The sequence below is a fragment of the Parasteatoda tepidariorum genome, chromosome X2 (assembly GCF_043381705.1).
Source record: "Parasteatoda tepidariorum isolate YZ-2023 chromosome X2, CAS_Ptep_4.0, whole genome shotgun sequence".
In the NCBI taxonomy this organism is placed as follows: Eukaryota; Metazoa; Arthropoda; class Arachnida; order Araneae; family Theridiidae; genus Parasteatoda; species Parasteatoda tepidariorum.
In genome coordinates, this window is record NC_092215.1 from 54,843,592 (window position 1) to 54,863,161 (window position 19,570).

The 19,570-nt window shown below is 30.0% G+C and overlaps 1 protein-coding gene across 10 annotated transcripts in view; it reads left to right on the forward strand.

The window, feature by feature from the left end:
• Positions 1–19,570, forward strand: part of LOC107443665 (ectonucleoside triphosphate diphosphohydrolase 3) — a 104,611-nt gene that overhangs the window by 41,337 nt on the left and 43,704 nt on the right. For 8 of the 10 annotated variants that reach the window (XM_016057620.3, XM_071188242.1, XM_016057613.3 and 5 more), the window contains exon 2: positions 951–1,181. In XM_016057620.3, coding sequence (XP_015913106.2) covers positions 959–1,181 — 223 coding nt within the window. In that variant the 5' untranslated portion in view covers positions 951–958. Of the gene's footprint in view, positions 1–950; positions 1,182–7,293; positions 7,550–17,742; positions 17,850–19,570 lie in introns of those variants that run through there. The other 2 variants (XM_016057635.3, XM_071188247.1) reach the window with 2 other exon arrangements.

Genomic DNA, 19,570 nt, shown 5'->3' on the forward strand with positions numbered 1-19,570 from the left:
AAGGATTCCATGGACGAGCAGCAGCACATAAGCCAAACATCTCTCCACCAAACGCCCGCCACCGATTTCAGTGGCGCAGAGCACGTCGCCAGTGGACAGTAGAGCAATGGAAAAGCGTTATGTGGAATGATGAGTCACGCTACATGTTGTGGCACTCTGATGGACGAGTGTGGACCTGGCGAATGCCCGGAGAACGGTACGTACCGGAGTGCATTGTCCCCATTGTGAAGTTAGGCGGTGGAGGAATTATGATGTGTTCCTGTTTCTCATGGTTTGGCCTTGGACCCTTGGTGTTAGTGCGTGGAACCCTGAACACAGAATGGTATAGAGACATCCTGAACAATTCCGCGCTTCCCACTTTGTGGCAACAGTTCGGTAATGGCCCGTTTGTGTTTCAACACGATAACGCTGCCATTCATAAAGCACATGCCATCACGGACTGGTTTGATGAAATGGGGGTGCAAGAGCTTGACTGGCCATCCCAAAGTCCCGACATCAATCCAATTGAGCATCTCTGGGATGAGTTGGAGCGCCGGTTGAGGGCCAGATCACAGCGACACAAAATCACCACTCAACTCTTCGCCATGTTACAGGAGAATTGGCGGGCAATACCTGCCGCCGTGTACCAACACCTAGTAGATAGCCTTCCTAGATGGGTTAGAAGCTGTGATTCGGGCGCGTGGTGGCCCTACGCCCTACTGACTTGATACTAGCAACTCATGTATCCGAAATGAGGGGTGTCCGGTCATTAATGGCCAGATAGTGTATATATATATACTAAAATATACTCCTATAGTAAAATTTGTTCTATAGTTACTCGAATGTTCATTTTCGAAACTTGAGGCTTATTCTGGTAGCATTCAATTAAAATTAGTGAGACTCTGATGATTACCTATGATATTCTCGACTTCGAAAATTGGATTCAATTAAAATGACATTTTTTATTATAGCCTCTTCAATGCAGGTAATTCTAGAGGCATCATCAGACTCTCCTATAGTCATTGAAACTTCACCAAAAGCTACTATTGCTACACTTATTTCCAGTTACTGCACAATAAAAGATGTGGCCTATAATTCTGGATGGATGATTATTGATGATAAGGAAAGGGCTTTGCCACAATTCAGTACTTTAGCATCCTTAGGAATAGTAGATGGGCAAATTCTGAAAATTTCTTATAAAGGTAAGTTTCTTATTTTACTCAGTTTATTAAAAAATGATTTTATTCATTTTAATAAAAAAAGTATTGGAAATGATTAAATAGAATCTTGAGAAATGAGGATCAGAAATCTAAAAACACAAGTGTTTTTAAGACAACCATTCAATGAGACCCTTTTATTTGAACAGCCAATTCAATTTTTGAGTTAACGACCATCAATGTTTGGAAATTTTTAGCCTGCCAGGTACCAGTTACACCTGCTTGTCGGCTCCTTTGATTGACACTCGTGATGCTGCCATTGCTTTGGTTAAGGTTCTTTGCCCCTTCCAAACATAAAAATCTGCTGGTAAATACTAGTGGGGAAGAAACAAGCTCACTTAGAACGTTCATATTGAGGAAGAAACATGCTCCTGTATAAATACGGAGACATGAACGCATGAAGGCATTCACACTATGACCTACTACATAAGTAGATGTATGCTCCGGATAGAGCTGAATCATGATACATAGTTGACAGAGAAGANTTTTTTTTTTTTTTTTTTTTTTTTTTTTTTTTTTTTTTTTTTTTTTTAAACTGAATAGCGTTCTTGAGGTGAAGCAGCTCCTCGCTATCTTGGAGTTTATAATCCATCCCCCTACAATGCCTGTGCTCGCCAATTCCCTCATCATTATTTTCTTCAACCTGAACCCGCGGCACTCAGCAGTATAATTAGTTATTGCCCATCAAATTAAAAGGGTTATAAGCTTCCCCGTATTCTTCATGTTTTGTTCTGCAGCAGTCTGTTTTCCCGATAATATATATACTGCGGACTACCCTCCATTTTCAGATCTACTCCACCTCAAAGATGATAAGTAAACGCAATCAAAACAAGCATACGAACTGGACTTTTTTGTTATGATCATTTTCTGGACTCTATTCCATCAACGAACATCTAGTTTCATCCTCACCCAATAGGACTCAGATCTTATTTTATTTCACATTCTTTTAGATGGTTCCTCAGAAGAAACAGCTTCATAAGAATCATCTAAAAGAATGAAAAATAAAATACGAGTCCTATTGGGTGAGGATGAAAAGTAATCGATCCCAATCAATATTTTTTATCATTCAGGAAAAAGTATTGAAACTTACTTGGTATTATATGTGCTCTAATCAATTTGTCAATTAAATCCGATAAGAAGTACACTTTATATAAACAAACTACAATAGTGTCAATTTCCTAAAATCGCACAATCATTCGCCTTTCTAATAATGGTTTAAAAGCAGTTGTTTGAAACGTGCCCTTTCACACAAGAATTTGCTTAAATATAGTTTAAATGTACATTAATTATTCACTAACTTTACAGATCTCCAAAAAATATAAATTACATGAATGCCCAATTTTTTTTATATTACAATGATGCGTGCAATTTCTAGCGATGTTTGTTAATGTTTCAAATAAATGGCTATTTCGCCACTTAAATTAAAAGAAAACTCTTATTTTAGTCAAAAATTAGAAGCAAGCTTTGTTACACTAGACAGTGCGATGTTTTACCAAAATAAGAATTAAGAATGAAATAATTGTTTTATTAGTGAAAAATAAAGTTTGCTTACTAAATGGCTTTAATGTGCTTTTGACGTAATATTACGCGTTATTTTATGCACCGTGTTTTTTGGACTAATATTACGTTCCAATTGCATTTCTTCTCTACGCTTTGCCTGCGAGAGGTAGCATTAAAACAGGTGAGGGGATAATATTCTAAATACGTTTTTTTTTTATTTATGCTAGATTAAATAACCGACAATAAAAATCCCTATCGTGGGTAGTGGAAGGGTGTTATAGTGAGATAAAAAAAAAGATAACACAACAGTAGTCAATTGTATCAAATAGCAGATACTCCTTTTAGTGATTGAAGTGCTAATTGATTGGTAAACTAAAATGAATTCAAGAAGAGAAGGTAAAAATGTTTTGTTTGCTTTTTATTTATTATACAATAACACTCGTTTGTGGTGTGAACTTTTTTAGTGCTACTTAACTAATGTTACTTAATAGTATGCAGCTAAGAAGTGGAATTCAGTTTATTAAATGTGTCAAAATCTTCAGTCGATGTGATAACCCATATAATTGTAACTTTTGATTAAAAAAAAAGCTATATGGTATATACTGTATGAATTAAATTATAAAGGAATAGTTAGTCATTTTTTATTATTTATAGTTGTATGACATCAGAAACTTCCAGTTGTAACTTTCCTCAAAAATAAAGGCAATAAAAAAGCATCTCTGAAAAACGGTGACAACCACTTCGTTATCGGGTGAATATAGTGTGAATGTTATTTAACGAGACACGCTAGCTCAGCGAAAGAATCATTTTCCCTCCAATGAGGTGACCCAGGTTTGAGTCCCAACGGTGGCTGGTTGATACGACTTCTGCTCCCGGCTCGCTTCAACCACANCATTGGTTCTCAACGGGGGCGATACCGCCCCCCTGGGGGCGGTGGGTCTATGCTGAGGGGTGGTGAACTTGTTTTGGGCAGTAGGGGGGCGTTGGGTATGTTTTGGGCGGTAGGGGGGCGTTGAGCATGTTTTGTCATTCAAATTTAATTTTAAAACTTACAAATAAAATTATTAAATTAAGATTAATTTAATAAAAAAATTTATAATAAAGAAAAAAAGATTAAATTAATGTAATAAATAAAAACTATCCTATACACTATTTGAAACAGCAATGAAACGAACTTATACGACACCTATTCTTCGATCCAAACCAACACAGCTCAGCGCATGAGCCAGTAGTTTTTGCCTCTGACTCATTCAAGCCATTTGGTGGAAATTGCAGTACATGCGCTTTCAGCAAATTTCTTCAATTCTTTGCAAATACTTCAGCAAATTCTTTGCTTTCAGCATGAATGTTTAATTGGACCCGTGTTTCTTATAATGGTTTTCGTTAGCTTTCTTGCGGTTTTTTTCCCCAAATTCGATTAGATCTCATAGTTTATTTGGCCAGGTACGTACGCGAATTAGCTCTTTATAGTATCATAAATTATTTATTAATTTTAAGAAATAGTTGATTTTCTTTCATCGTTTGTATTTTGCTGACACCAACAATGTCGGTTGACAAAAAGAAGTGTCATCAATACACAGTGTCACGTACTTGAAGTTGGGATTTGTTCAATTACTGTTGAACTCTCAATTACCTATGTGTTTACTTTGTAATAAAGTTTTATCTAATGAGGTAAGGAAATCTTACCGTTTGCAAGAGCATTTTCAAACAACTAGATATAAATTTGTCATTTTTGACGAACGTCTTTTTTCACGTTTCTGAAGGCACCTTCGGTCTCAGGGTTACTAGTAACGTCATCACAAAAATGCGACGATGGTTTGATCGCTTCTTATAATATATCAAAATTTATTGCTAAATCTGGGAAAGCTCTAAGCCATCGGAGTAGAGTTGATACTGCCGGTTGTCAAGGAAGTTTTAGAAACAGTTTTACATCATCCAATGTAAAAAAAATCTATCCCATAAGCAACGATTCAGTGTGGCGACGAAATGATGAGATGGGTGAAGACGTTGAAATTTCTTTATGCAAACTTTTGATGTCCAACGAATTTTCCCTTCAAGTTGAAGAATCTACCTTGCCAGGTAATGCAGGCTTTACTGTAGGCATAGGTTCGATTTGTAAAGGAAGGGAAAATTATTCAAGATATGCTTTTTGCAGGAAGCTTGATTGTGAATATCAAAAGTAAATCTATTTTTAGTTCTGTCAAAGATTATTTTAAAGAGAAAAACATTCCTCTTGTGAATATTATGTCCATTGCCACTGATAGGCTCCTGCAATGATGGGCCCTTTTATCGCCATATTGGAAAGGGAGGAACCAGATATTTTAGCTGTTCACTGCGTGATTCACAGACCGTATTTAGTAAGAAAAGATCTCAGTGACCGTTTGCATCAATCATTGCAATATGCCGTATCTGCTGTGAACAAAATTCACAGTAATGCTCTCTAAGATCGATTATTTAGACAACTGTGTAAGAAAAACGATGAAGAATTCAATCGCTTGCAAGATACACCGATATTCACTGACTTTCCAAGAGCTTCTGTCTCAATAGGTATTGGAATCTTTTCGACTCTGTGCTTGAGTTCCTCGAAAACAGAAATGTAGCTCTAAGAGACAGATTGCTAGAATTTAAGGAAGACTTTGGCTGATTTATCTGTAAAATTTAATGGCATTAATTTACAATTTCAAGGCGACGAGCTCAATTCGATTCCTACAAAATAAGTTATTTTCGCCTTTCTAAAAAAACTGATTTTGTTTTTGCAGAATTTTGGTTTGAATGAGTTCAGCCATGCAGGCAAAATTCTCTCTGATGATGCACATGCACAAGAATATTGTCAACACCTTGACTCTTTGCACATGGACTTTTCTGACCATTTTAAAGATATTTTGTTCCCTCGAAGTCCCTCAATGGGTATATGAACCCTTTTGTAAATATTAAAACAGCAGAGGTTCAGATTTACGAGGAATTGGTCGAACTTTTAACTAATGAAACTTTGAAATGGAGATCGTCTCACAGAATTTTTACTTAGCACTAAAAAGACTGAAATACCTATATTGCTCAAAAGCAGTCAAAATGACTGCATAGAATAACTAATGAATAAAGAAAGCATAACTAATTTATAAAGAAATTTGTTTAAAGTAAAATTAAAAAATTTTGTTATTATTTTCAGTTATATAACAAGTTATTTGTAAATATTAACAATAAAAAAATTATATGCTGTACAAAAAGTTACAAAATTCTAAGAAATTTTGTTATCATTGTTTTTTTAATTGAAATTAAAAAGCAGTCAAAATGACTTCCATGGGCAATCTAGTGTTAAAGGTAACAGTCGTCTCTATCTTGGACTGTAGAATATCGTTAAAAAAATTTTAATTGCCTTCCCTGCCTCCTAACTTGTCGAATGTGGATTCAGTGCTGCTACGGATCTTGTCGCAAAAAGAAGAAATCGACTCGAAATTGTGCAAACGTGGGTATTTGCATCTTCATCTCACTAAAAGTATTGAACCGAGCGTTAAGGAATTGGTTCTGAACCATTAAGTACAATCATCTCACTAACATAGTTACTTGAATGTTTCGTTGATACTACATTTTAGAGTAACAAAATTATTTTGGGTGTTATTTTAATTATCTAATTTAGAATAAATTATTCTTTTTAAGCATAGGTTTCTTAGTTGTATTTTTTTTCATTAAACGTATTTATTTTGATCATAAGAAATAGACGGTGATTACCCGCCGTGAGAAAATTATCGAGTTAATTTATTCTTTTTTAAAAAACCAAACAAATTCAAAGCGTAAAAAAATTGCTTAAAAAATTTGCCTCTTATAATTCAGCACACATCCCTCCGTCCCAATGCTCAAAATAACAGGATTTTTATAAAGGGGGGCGTTGAAATATTTTTTGCTCCTTAAGGGGGCGGCAACGGTAAAAAGGTTGAGAACCTATGATCTAAAAGAATGAAAAATAAAATACGAGTCCTATTGGGTGAGGATGAAAAGTAATCGATCCCAATCAATATTTTTTATCATTCAGGAAAAAGTATTGAAACTTACTTGGTATTATATGTGCTCTAATCAATTTGTCAATTAAATCCGATAAGAAGTACACTTTATATAAACAAACTACAATAGTGTCAATTTCCTAAAATCGCACAATCATTCGCCTTTCTAATAATGGTTTAAAAGCAGTTGTTTGAAACGTGCCCTTTCACACAAGAATTTGCTTAAATATAGTTTAAATGTACATTAATTATTCACTAACTTTACAGATCTCCAAAAAATATAAATTACATGAATGCCCAATTTTTTTTATATTACAATGATGCGTGCAATTTCTAGCGATGTTTGTTAATGTTTCAAATAAATGGCTATTTCGCCACTTAAATTAAAAGAAAACTCTTATTTTAGTCAAAAATTAGAAGCAAGCTTTGTTACACTAGACAGTGCGATGTTTTACCAAAATAAGAATTAAGAATGAAATAATTGTTTTATTAGTGAAAAATAAAGTTTGCTTACTAAATGGCTTTAATGTGCTTTTGACGTAATATTACGCGTTATTTTATGCACCGTGTTTTTTGGACTAATATTACGTTCCAATTGCATTTCTTCTCTACGCTTTGCCTGCGAGAGGTAGCATTAAAACAGGTGAGGGGATAATATTCTAAATACGTTTTTTTTTTATTTATGCTAGATTAAATAACCGACAATAAAAATCCCTATCGTGGGTAGTGGAAGGGTGTTTTAGTGAGATAAAAAAAAAGATAACACAACAGTAGTCAATTGTATCAAATAGCAGATACTCCTTTTAGTGATTGAAGTGCTAATTGATTGGTAAACTAAAATGAATTCAAGAAGAGAAGGTAAAAATGTTTTGTTTGCTTTTTATTTATTATACAATAACACTCGTTTGTGGTGTGAACTTTTTTAGTGCTACTTAACTAATGTTACTTAATAGTATGCAGCTAAGAAGTGGAATTCAGTTTATTAAATGTGTCAAAATCTTCAGTCGATGTGATAACCCATATAATTGTAACTTTTGATTAAAAAAAAAGCTATATGGTATATACTGTATGAATTAAATTATAAAGGAATAGTTAGTCATTTTTTATTATTTATAGTTGTATGACATCAGAAACTTCCAGTTGTAACTTTCCTCAAAAATAAAGGCAATAAAAAAGCATCTCTGAAAAACGGTGACAACCACTTCGTTATCGGGTGAATATAGTGTGAATGTTATTTAACGAGACACGCTAGCTCAGCGAAAGAATCATTTTCCCTCCAATGAGGTGACCCAGGTTTGAGTCCCAACGGTGGCTGGTTGATACGACTTCTGCTCCCGGCTCGCTTCAACCACAGTATTAACGTAAAATATCCTTAGTTCCAGAAGGATCATGAGTTAGAATCCACTTGCCGTCGGATTTACCATGAGACGTTTCTGTGGTTTTCCTTTCCATGTAACGCAAAAGTAGATCAGTTCCATTAAAAAATTCTCCACGAAGACTAGTTCGTCTTAATACTTGTTCCAGGAGTTCCCTTGTCCTCAGGGTTCAAAATTACAAGGAGTTGAACATTGATAGTCGTAAACTGAGAATTGGGTCGGTTGCACAACACCGTTCATAAAATAATAAAAAATGCTATTTAACATTTCAAATCAAATTTTGTTATCTGGTGAAATACGCTGTTGAAAGGTTTCGTTAAACTTTACTGTGTTAATAAGTCTTAAGCAAGTTCAAAAAATAAATATTTCTCAAAGAAAGTATTGTTTATAGTAATTTTAACCTCTTCAAGAAGAAAAATTCATTCTGTATTGTTATGGAAATAACATACATTTTTGTTCTAGAAAAGAAATTTTGTTTTAATGAATCGTTTTTGCTGTACTGTACTTAAGGAATCTCTCATGACATCGCAAACTGCAGAATATTTTCTTATCAGATTTTGTATCATAGTATCTGAAGATGTATCTCAAAAAACAAATCTGAAATAAAAAGAAAACTTACTATTTGTTTCAGATCCTCAACAAAATTTATTTGCTAATCTGCATATATATTAGAAAAAGTGATGATTATCGAAAATTCCAAATAAGGTTATTTTAACTGGTATTTTGAAAAATAAAGAAGGCAGGAAAAATTTCCGAAATAGTTTGCTTATAGGCTGACTTATTTAATTATTTCATTTGTTTTTACCATATATGTACTAATTTGGCTGTACACAAGAAGTCTAATTTTTACAATAATACCATGTTAGAGTCGATGTAAATTTATGAAGACTCTGTAAATTCTCGGCATTAAAATACAAAGCATTTAAAAAATATAGATATTTTAGATTTTCTATGGATTATTTCTGACACACAATATAATTCTGAAATCATTAATATTTGAAGCATTTCCCCGATTTTAAAATTTTGGATAAATATATTTGTTTTCGTGTCGATAAAAGAATTTTTTGGTATCATCCAAATTATTTTTAATCAATATGAATAAAGTATTTTTAGAAAATTATAATGACTGACAAATATACGGAATTAAACTATTTACCTAAAATTAATTACTAGATAAAGTTCGAGAAAAGAAATCGTTAAAGACTAAAAAATTATCAAGTTCCCCTTCAGATCTTTTTTGAAAGGTATCAAATGATAGTCTAGCATAAAAAGTTTTTAAGGACAAAAATAAATACATTTTTAAAAAAAAGAAAAAAAAAATTATATATATAATTTTTTTTTTCTTTTTTTTAAAAATGTATTTATTTTTGTCCTTAAAAACTTTTTATGCTAGACTNTATTTTATCGAACAATATATACATACATATATATACGATGATTTCCAGGAAGTTAAACGGCACAGAGCTTTAGCCATTATAGCCAACGTTGGACATTATGTTCTTGTCAGTGATATTTACTATATTTTTACTTGTAATAAAATCTTATTTTTTAATTTAAAAAAAATCATGCCTAACTTATTCCCTTTTTATAATTCATTTACAAGGAGTTAATCACAATGAAAAATGGTTTGTTTATGTACTTGACAGTTTTTCTTTTATATACTTAATAAACCATTTTCGAAAACGTTTTTTTAATTAATTGACTCGTTATATTTTAAATTGCTCATTATTTTGCTTCTTTTGTGGAATTTTGTCTTTTTGGTTTTAAGATATGTTTCGAATATTTGATTTGCTTTGTCTTATTTTATGGAAGAATAATGTGCCTATTTCAATAAACTAACTATAACGGCAAAGTATTTTCATTTTTGAAAAAATCTTATCAATATTATTACTCATCAATAAAATATAAAATTTCATGGGCATTGCCTTCTGTTTTATTTGAATTTATACTTATTAGAAAATCAAACTGAATACAGTGTAAATAGTTTTATAATAATTCAGTAAAATGTGTTTTTTTCCTTTTATATGCCCCGCAGTTTTGATTTACTTTATCAAATTTCTAAAACTAAAATGCATAATTGAAATCTTTCAATATTGATTTAATTCCGACTTAAATATAATGGATACAATCAATTTTTTTATTAAAATAAAATATTTACTATAGAATATCATAAATACCCAACAAATATATCTCAATCATAGTAAATCTATATTAAATATCTTTAACTATTCATGCAATACCGATAAGATGAAGATAAGATAATACAATTATAGACAAGATTATAGTGTTTTGAAAGAAATTTAAAAAAATTCAAAAATATTAACACTGTTTAAGTTAATTTATTGGTTTAAAACTTATAACATATTTTATATTCTAATTGACAAACACATTTTTATTTAATTTCGTATTTTAGAAGTTAAACAGAAATTTTTTAATATTTTTTGTTATATGCACTTAAAATTTAATTAAGATTTTATTTTAAATTTAATTAATTGCACTTAAACTTTTATCATAAAAGACCAAATAACGGCATTAATTAAGAAAATTTGAACTATTGCAAAAAAACTTGTTCCTTGTTAATAATGTCCATAATGATTTAAATCATACCAATCTTCGAACCTCATAAAAAAACCAAGTGTAAAAAATTTCAAAGAGAAAGAGAATTTGAGAGAAAACCAAAGTCGCAGAAGGTCATAAAAGGCAAACTGAGAAAGTTTTCACTTATTGATTTTTTCACTGAATAGAATAAAAATAAAGCATAAAATTTCCGAGGAAAAAAAAAAGAATAAATAGTAAATAGTTAAGTTATATTCAAGAATGATTAAAAAGTGGCGTTTAAGAACCTCCGTATTGTAAACAGAGTTATAATCAAAATAGCGTCACATAGCATTCCCCCCTCAATCTCCTTTTAATAGGCAACATAATAAAGCAAAACATTCAAGAAAGGAATGTTTTAATTAATTAATATTTTACAACTGAAACCCACGATTGGTCACCACTTCTATCAAAGGAGACGTGATGGCCCAGGGGATCGAACGTTTGTCTTCCAATTAGTGGAACCGGTTTCGAATCCCAGCGATAGCTGCACCGACCACAGTGCTTACGTAAACTATCCTCAGTAGAAGGCGGATCATGGGTCCCCTTGTCATCAGGCTAACTGTGGAAGGTTTTCGTGGTTTCCTCTCCATGTGAAGCAAATGCGGGTAAGTTCCATTAAAAAGTTCTCCACGGAGGCAGATTTCTTTCAACACTTGATCCCTTAGTTCACTTGTCTCCTGGATTAGGTTCGAAATTACAAGGCTGCGGAGGTAAATATTAATAGTCGTAGATGCAAAACAATTGGGGCGGCTGTACAATGACGGTTATAAATATAAATATCCAATATGAAGTGTCACTTTGTGAAAAAAGTTAAAATATACATATAGCTGAAAAAAACCTGCCTAACAATTCAATTATTTGTAGTGACTTTTACAAGTGTGTAAACGAAGCAGACATTTTCTGTTACTGGCAACCACTTTTAGTTTAAAAACTAACATTCAAATGATTTCAGATCAATTTAAAAATATTAGTACTATATTGACATGAGTGCAAAATAAATTGCTCATTTTGAAATTATCTCTTCGTGAGATTATGCCAGTAAATAGTTTCATTAAATTTATGGAAATAAGTTCTCTCAATTTAATCTAGATTTACGTTAAAGTGTAATGAATTCTTCATGCAGTTTTTGTAAATTCCCTATATAGATTTTATCAACATATTTATGATACTTCATTTTGATCAAAATTTTTATAACTCATTCGTGTCTTCTTTATAGGGTGGGTGTCGATAACCGAACTATATCATTATCAACTTATTTATAGGCGGAACAATAATGCTTCAATTTATTTCATTTCAAAATAAAAATAGTACACTCAAATCTTATGAATATAAGATTACTAAGATTCAAAATCTTTTACTTAGGTTCGGAAGTTCAGTGGTATGTAAAAAAAAATTTTTGTGGGTAGTAACTTTCATTCAAAGCTAATAAAAAAAATTTTTTTTCTTTTTATGATATCAATTTAAAATATTTGAAAATTAAACTCAGAGGCTTACGCATATATTTTCTAAGAAAAATAATGTGTAGTGCTTTTTACACGTATCGATGTGTAGTGCTTTACATAGTACACATACACGAATCGCAAAATATCGATGTTTGATTCATCTATCACCACTTTTGAAAGTTTTAAAGCCCTGGGTGCTCTGTACCCATATGCACGCTACCACTTTTTATTTTTTCTTCACTGTCACTACTCAGCAATTTATAAATATTCATATTTAAATATGAAATTTTAAAACAGTTTTTTTTAACTAATTAAAGACTGACGACGAAACGTGGTCTATATATGAATCTATCAAAGGAAATATATTTGTGGATAGTTTTTCTATTACCTACCATTTCGCCCATGAAAATGCTTGAATATTATTTATATTATTATGTGGTAAACAGAACTATTTTGTTTCTGCAAAATAAATATTAGCCAATTTTTTTCTTTTTTTTCTGAAAAAGGTCTTTTTAAGATTGGGCACAAATGTCCTCTACAATGTCTAGTTAAATAATACTATTCGTCTAATTTTGTCATCACTTAAAAACTGCCCGTATTTATAATAATAGGTAGGTGAATTCTCTCCTTTGAATAGGAAATGCATGTAAATGGGGTAAAGTGGTAGATAACAGAAAGGAATATTCACTTTCTTTCATGCAATCGTTTTTCATACTCCAAACTGACAAATTTTATTTTTAAAGAGGAAATAAAATGCTTTTATTTTTGTATGAAAAAGTTGATTTATAATGTACACACAGATTTAAATTTATATTGCAACACTTAGAGTCCTAAATGTGTTTTTTTCTAATATTAAGTTCAGTTAAATAATTAAAAATTAACTGTTTTATCTAAAAAAAAATCTTATCCAGAAAGTGCAAAAAACGGCTGCTATGAGTTACAGGAAAAAAATTTCTGAAATATATTAACAAAAAAAAATATTAACACATAACCCTTAAAACTGCAGTTCTACAGAATCTCACTGTTTCTTTTTTAACTCATGTCCGCCTGGCACTATTTGAACCGTTAATAATTAATGATGGTACCTTTTAATTGAAATAGATAAGCAACTTGTCCGAAAAATAAGAATTACTGGTAAAAAAAAATAATAATAATTAATTTCTTCCTCTATCTATCCTCTTTTATCTATCCTCTTTTTTATATCCTCTTATCTATCTTCCTTTTTATATCCTCTTATCTATTAAATAAACTATCTGTATAACTTTTATCTATTAAATCATCAAAGCAGGGAAAATTACTTAAAAACAATAAACTTACACCCCATTCATACATAACATGTTTATCGAATTATTGTGAAAATAAAGAATATTAACTTTTTAAATACATGCAATACATTTTCTCACAGATATTGATCAACCATTTTAATTACCACTGGTCACCCTGGTCAATCCCGAAATTTCTGAAATAAATACTGACGTTAAAATCAGAAAAAAAGCAGTGGTCAAAAATAGTTTATTTCTTCTATATAGAAGAAAGATCATTAGTAATTTCAGCAAGAACTTATCGACACAAAAGCTAAATATAATTATTTTATCGAACAATCTAGAAGTCGTCGGTTAAAAGTGAGTAATTAATTGAATATTTACCGATGAAACTGTTAGTGTCGGTGGCAGGCACCAAGATTTAGACAAAAAACTAAAGAGGAGTTGCAAGAAACAATAATAAATTGCAAGAAACAAGTGACGACGTGCAAGAAACAATGACAAATTGCAAGAAACAAATGACGAATTTCAAGAAACAATTGACAAATTGCATGAAACTAGAAGAAATTACAAGAAACAAATTAACTGATGAGCGTGAAATGATGACTCAAACAACTAAAATGTCGATATAAGTGAGGAAAACAATTTGATCTAAAATATGTGAACACATCACATAAAATTGTCAATATTTGTTTTTCTTCTAACCCGTGAATCATAGAATGTATGAAAAATACATTTATAAATGGTGAGTGATATAAATATTGATATTCTAAGTGATGATTTTATTAATCATGATTAGATTAATTTATTATGTCAATTTGGACTTCAAAATTACATAGTCTAAATTCCTCGTCAACTTGCATTGATCATGTCTTCGTTAAAACAAATAAATTTTCAGTCAAATCCGGAATATTCATAAATGATGTAAGCGATCACTATCCAACTTTTTGCAGTATTTATAACGATGGGGTAAATAAAATTAAGGAAACTGAAAAATAAAATTTCAATCAACGATAATAAGTTCTATAATTATCTGTCAAATTACAAATTTAATTGCAATCCTCAGGATTCTCTTGATCAACAATATCAAAGTTTTGTTTTCAAACTTAATAATTTAAAAAATAATTTTAACTGCACGTATAAATCAAACAAAAGAGCCAAAAATAACTGGATGACTAGAAACATCTTGACTTTAATTCGAAGAAAGGAAAAACTAGAAAATGTCCATGGGATATTATTTAAGGAACAGCATACAACAGTTTCTGAGTTTAAGAACTTAATTAAAACAGCAAAATCAGAATAGTTCAAAAACAAATTTTTGAATTGTAATTCAAATAAACAAAAATGGGATCTTGTAAATAGTATTATTGGTAATCAGAGCAAATCACCTACTTTACCGGATATTTTAAAAAAACTATGAATCTTCTGATCAATTTAATAAATCATTTGCTAACAGTACCTCAAACCCAAATTCAAACAGTTTTCAAATCCATATTTCATCAAGTTTAACCTCGTTTGTTTTCCTAAAAGTGAATGATTGTGATGTACTTTACTTAATAAATTCTCTTTCTAATAAAAACTCATTTCACTATGACAGTATTAATGCAAAATTAATTAAACTATTTGCTCTCAAAAATATAAATTTTATAACTAATTTCATCAATACCTCAATCAAGTCATCAATTTTTCCAACTTCTTTAAAAAGAGCAACCATAACTCCTATTTTTAAAACCGGTGATAAAAATTGCTTATCAAACTATAGACCAATATCAATATTAACTGTTTTTTCCAAAATCATTGGAAAAGCTCTAGCAGATAAAATGTACAATTATTTGAAACATACAAATTTTTTCTCTGAAAATCAATAGGTCTGAAGGTAAAAGTACAGAAAAAGCTCTTTTGGAATTTTCAAAATTTATTCATAATAGCATTGCTGAAAATAAGATAACAGTAGCTATGTTTCTTGATATATCAAAAGCTTTCTATAATGTCAATCACAATCTTTTAATCAAAAAATTAGAATTTGCTGGCTTCAGAGGAATTATTTTAAATTGGTTTATTTCATATCTTTCAAACAGAGAACTTAGAGTTAAAATCCGAAGTAATTTTAGTAATTACATTTTTTCAAACCGTAGTGTTCCTCAAGGATCTATTCTAGGATCCTTATTGTTTATTATATTCATCAATGACTTTTGTCAACTCAAACTTTTTGGTAAGATAATAACATATGCTGATGATTCCGTAATTTTGTATTCTTGCACTCATTTAAATCAACTAATTTTTCAAATTGAATCTGATTTACGCGTAATTTAAAAATGGTTTACAGTAAATGACTTAAATTTAAATCTAAATATATTTATTTCAGTTAAAGAAAATCAGAATTTAACTTAAATTTAAAATTTCACTCTCTGTCTCCTCTAAAAGTACTAAAGAAAATTGTCAATGCTACATTCAACAATCTGTAAATAATATCAAATATATAAGACTATATATTGATTCTAATTTGAAATGGAGAACACATATTAACAATTTAGTTAAAAAATTGCGTTTTGTTTTAGTTAAATTTTATCACCTTAAGAATAAAATTCATTTTAATTTCGTGAAAGTACTCTATTACTCCTGGTTTTATTCCTTAATTAATTATGGTGCAATAATACATGGCGGTGAATATAAAACTAATTTACTTCCTTTAATCTCAGTTCAGAATAAATGCTTCAAGATTATTAATTCTCTAAATATAAATAATTCTACCAATATATATACAAGAATTAATCTATTACCATTTCGCCATAATTTATTTTTTCGTATTTTACTTTATTTTCACAACAATAAATTAATATGCAAATTAAAAACTAATGTGTCTGAAAGGAGACTAACTGAAATGTATGAGATTCCCCACTTTACAAAAGAAATTTCACGAAAACAGTTTTTTTACTTAGCACCTAAATTATATAATAAATTACCATTCCAGTTGCAAAATATCCAGATATATTCTTCTTTTAAGCGTGCTTTATTTCAATTTGTGATGAACATTGACGATTTAGATCTCTATTTTCACTTCAAAGGAAGCATTTGATTGTTTACACCAGTCTTGTGCCAATCCAAATGAATTTCTTTTGTCACCTTTGTTATTTTTTTTCCATATAGTTTCATGTATTTTTTTTCTTAATTTCTATTTTATATTTATTGTATTACCTTTCTTTGTCGCCTGGACAGGATTTTTCTCTTGGCGACGAATATATATTCTTTGTATTTATGTGTTTGTTTTTGTTGTCAATAAAGTTTTGTTTGTTTGATTTTAAAAAAAAAAATTGGTGCCAAATATATATTTTTTTCCTACCATTTTTATTAAAAGTCCTTGATCCAAATATAAATATTTTTAATCAGAACTATCTCGTTTGTCCATTGGAGTAATGAAGCACTTTCTTGAAAAATGTCACTTAAGTAAAAATCTTTAATTCAATTTTTGGCTTTTTTTTCTTCTTTTTTTTAAAAATTTTTCCAGAGCTGTTTGAGTCCCAGAAATAGGGCTGAAACTCTATATATTGCAAGAAGAAAAACTAAAAAAAAAAAAAAATCATTTTAATACAACTTATTTCGAAGAAAATAACCATGGTTATCAAGATTCCTTTAGAGTTATAACATATACATACATGTGGGCCTTTTTTTACCAGAGGGAAACTAAGTAGTGATAAATAAAAGAGTTTTTTTTACTCCCTTTAGTAAATAACAAAAAGAAAAATTATTTTACTACTAGTTTTTTTTTCTTTTCCGCCTTACTTTCAACCCTACCCTGAATAGAAGAAAAACCATTTTACATATCTAACTGTTTTTTGGAAAAAAATTAAGAACATTGCAATTCCAATAAATTTAATTCAAAAAAAATTGCAATTCCAAAAAACCATGGCTCAAACAGACTCTTAATGTCCCTCAAAGGATGAGGATGAAATCTGTCGTCATGTTTCGTCTGATCCTATATCTACTTCATTTTCTGAAGTTAAATATATTGAAATACTCTTGAATTTAACTTTTCTTACTCTTAATTTTGTTTCAGAATGTAATTTAAAGGATTATTTATTTAAAAAAAGTATGATGTGAGAAAATGCAAAATTAATAATAGAATAAAAATAGTTTTTGAAAGAGTTAAACTGACACAGTGTTAGTCATATCTATTTCATTGTTTATTATTAATTAACTTTTCAAATCCATCATTTCAAACAGCCGTGTCTTACACTGCTGATTAAATCTCTGGATTTAATCAGTCATAATCAGAAGAATGTCTCTTTATCAATACGTGTAAGAAATAATAAAAGAATAATTGATAATACTTATCACTTTTGTAAGTTGACAATAAGCAATGTGATGTGATAAAAATAAAATGAGAGAAACACCTTAACCATTCACTATAATATTTACTTTTTCACAGTTTTACAAATTAAATTATTTTTCATTTTCTCAAAAATGAATGCGTTAAAAAGAGGTAAAATATTTAGTTTTATAAATGTCAATATGCAAATAGAGTAATATTTTTACATCTCTATTATTTTGTTTTGCTCCTGTTTGATAAACTTTTCTATTATTAATGAAAATAATAATGAAAAATGCTTTGATGGAAAATATTTGAATTTGTATGTTATTGTCATATAGGTATCTATGCTATTTATCTGTGTCTTAAGAGGCCTCATCAACTAAAATTTTTTGAATTTCTCTATGTATTTTAGACAAACTTTTGATTACACTCACGAACTTTATTTATTTTTTTTTTGCTACAGATTTTTGAACGAATCTTTGATATTTTCACGTCACTGATATTCACTAATAATGATGATAAAAGTATTAATAGTCAAACGAAATAAAATTCTTTCAAAATGTTTCTTCTTCAAATCAGAAAAATTACTTTTGACATGTTATCAGAGAAAGAGACAAAAAAAATTACAAAAGGTCTCTATTTTCTTGAAAAATATATAAATGAAAATGTTTAGACAAGTTTCTTTTCTCCAATGTTAATACATCCTTGTCTAGACAAAGTATCTTTCATCATAGTCTGAGTGTCGGATTACCTCTTTTATAAATGTTTTTCAAAAATAATTTTATTTGGAATTGCTTTTGTCTAGAAAAGCAGTTCTTAAGGGTTTTAACGGATAAAAAATAAACTAAATGAAGTCATATAAAAAGGCATTTCAGTTTGAAATCATAATTTTACTTAAGAACTATTCCGTGATTTTTTAAATCTGGACACAGAAAAGAGAAAGCCTTCACGCGGGTTACCATAAACAAGGAATAAGATCCTCTATTTAACCGAACCATCTTTCTTATTATGTCCTCACTGCGCAGTTTTGCAGTATGGACGATCTTTCTTATTTTTGCCCATTGCGCAGTTTATGTTCTTTAATTGATACGTGTGAAAGCCTTCTCTTTTCTAGGAGGTGTTGACACAGCTGGAAATGCTTGTTTAAGAAAATGACGTTTGATTCCGCTTCTTTTATTTGTATTATATTTATTTGTACAAAAAAATACATAAACTAATGAATCCAAAGAAACTAGTGATGCGATATCGTCGATTATCATAAATTATTTCGTACATTTCAGTAAATTAGTCTTTTTTTTAAAAAGATTTTAAAAGTGTCAATAGTTGTTTTTATGAGGCTCCCACGGGTGATATAAATTTATAATAGTGGTAGTAAATTAACGTTAAAAGGAACATCAACTTTTGAAACTAATTTTATCATATAGGGTTGAATTACAGCTTATCAATTAAAGTACGAATACATCACCTGAAAAGTTACATCTGCAATATAAATAGCCACATTGAGCCTGAAATTCAGGATAAATGTATAATTGTGGTAGTAAATTTACATAAGAGGAATTTGGAGTTTTAAAACTCATTATATCATTTTGAGATCTGAATACGAAGACATCGCCTTAAGAGTTACATCTGTAATATTAATATCCACACTGAATCCGAAATTCGGGTACCGAAATGATTTTGCTTATTGTTTAAATAAATGAGGAAAAGTAAGCACGCAATTCTCGTTGTTAAATTTGAGTAGAAAAGTGAAAAAGCGCGTTTTTCGCTGATTTAAAAATTCACCGACGAACTATTATTAAAGCTGTTTATTAAGGTGTATAACGAAACACTTTTTTTTCTTTTCGAAAGTCAGTTTCAAAAAAGTATATATATGAGACTAACTGAAATGTATG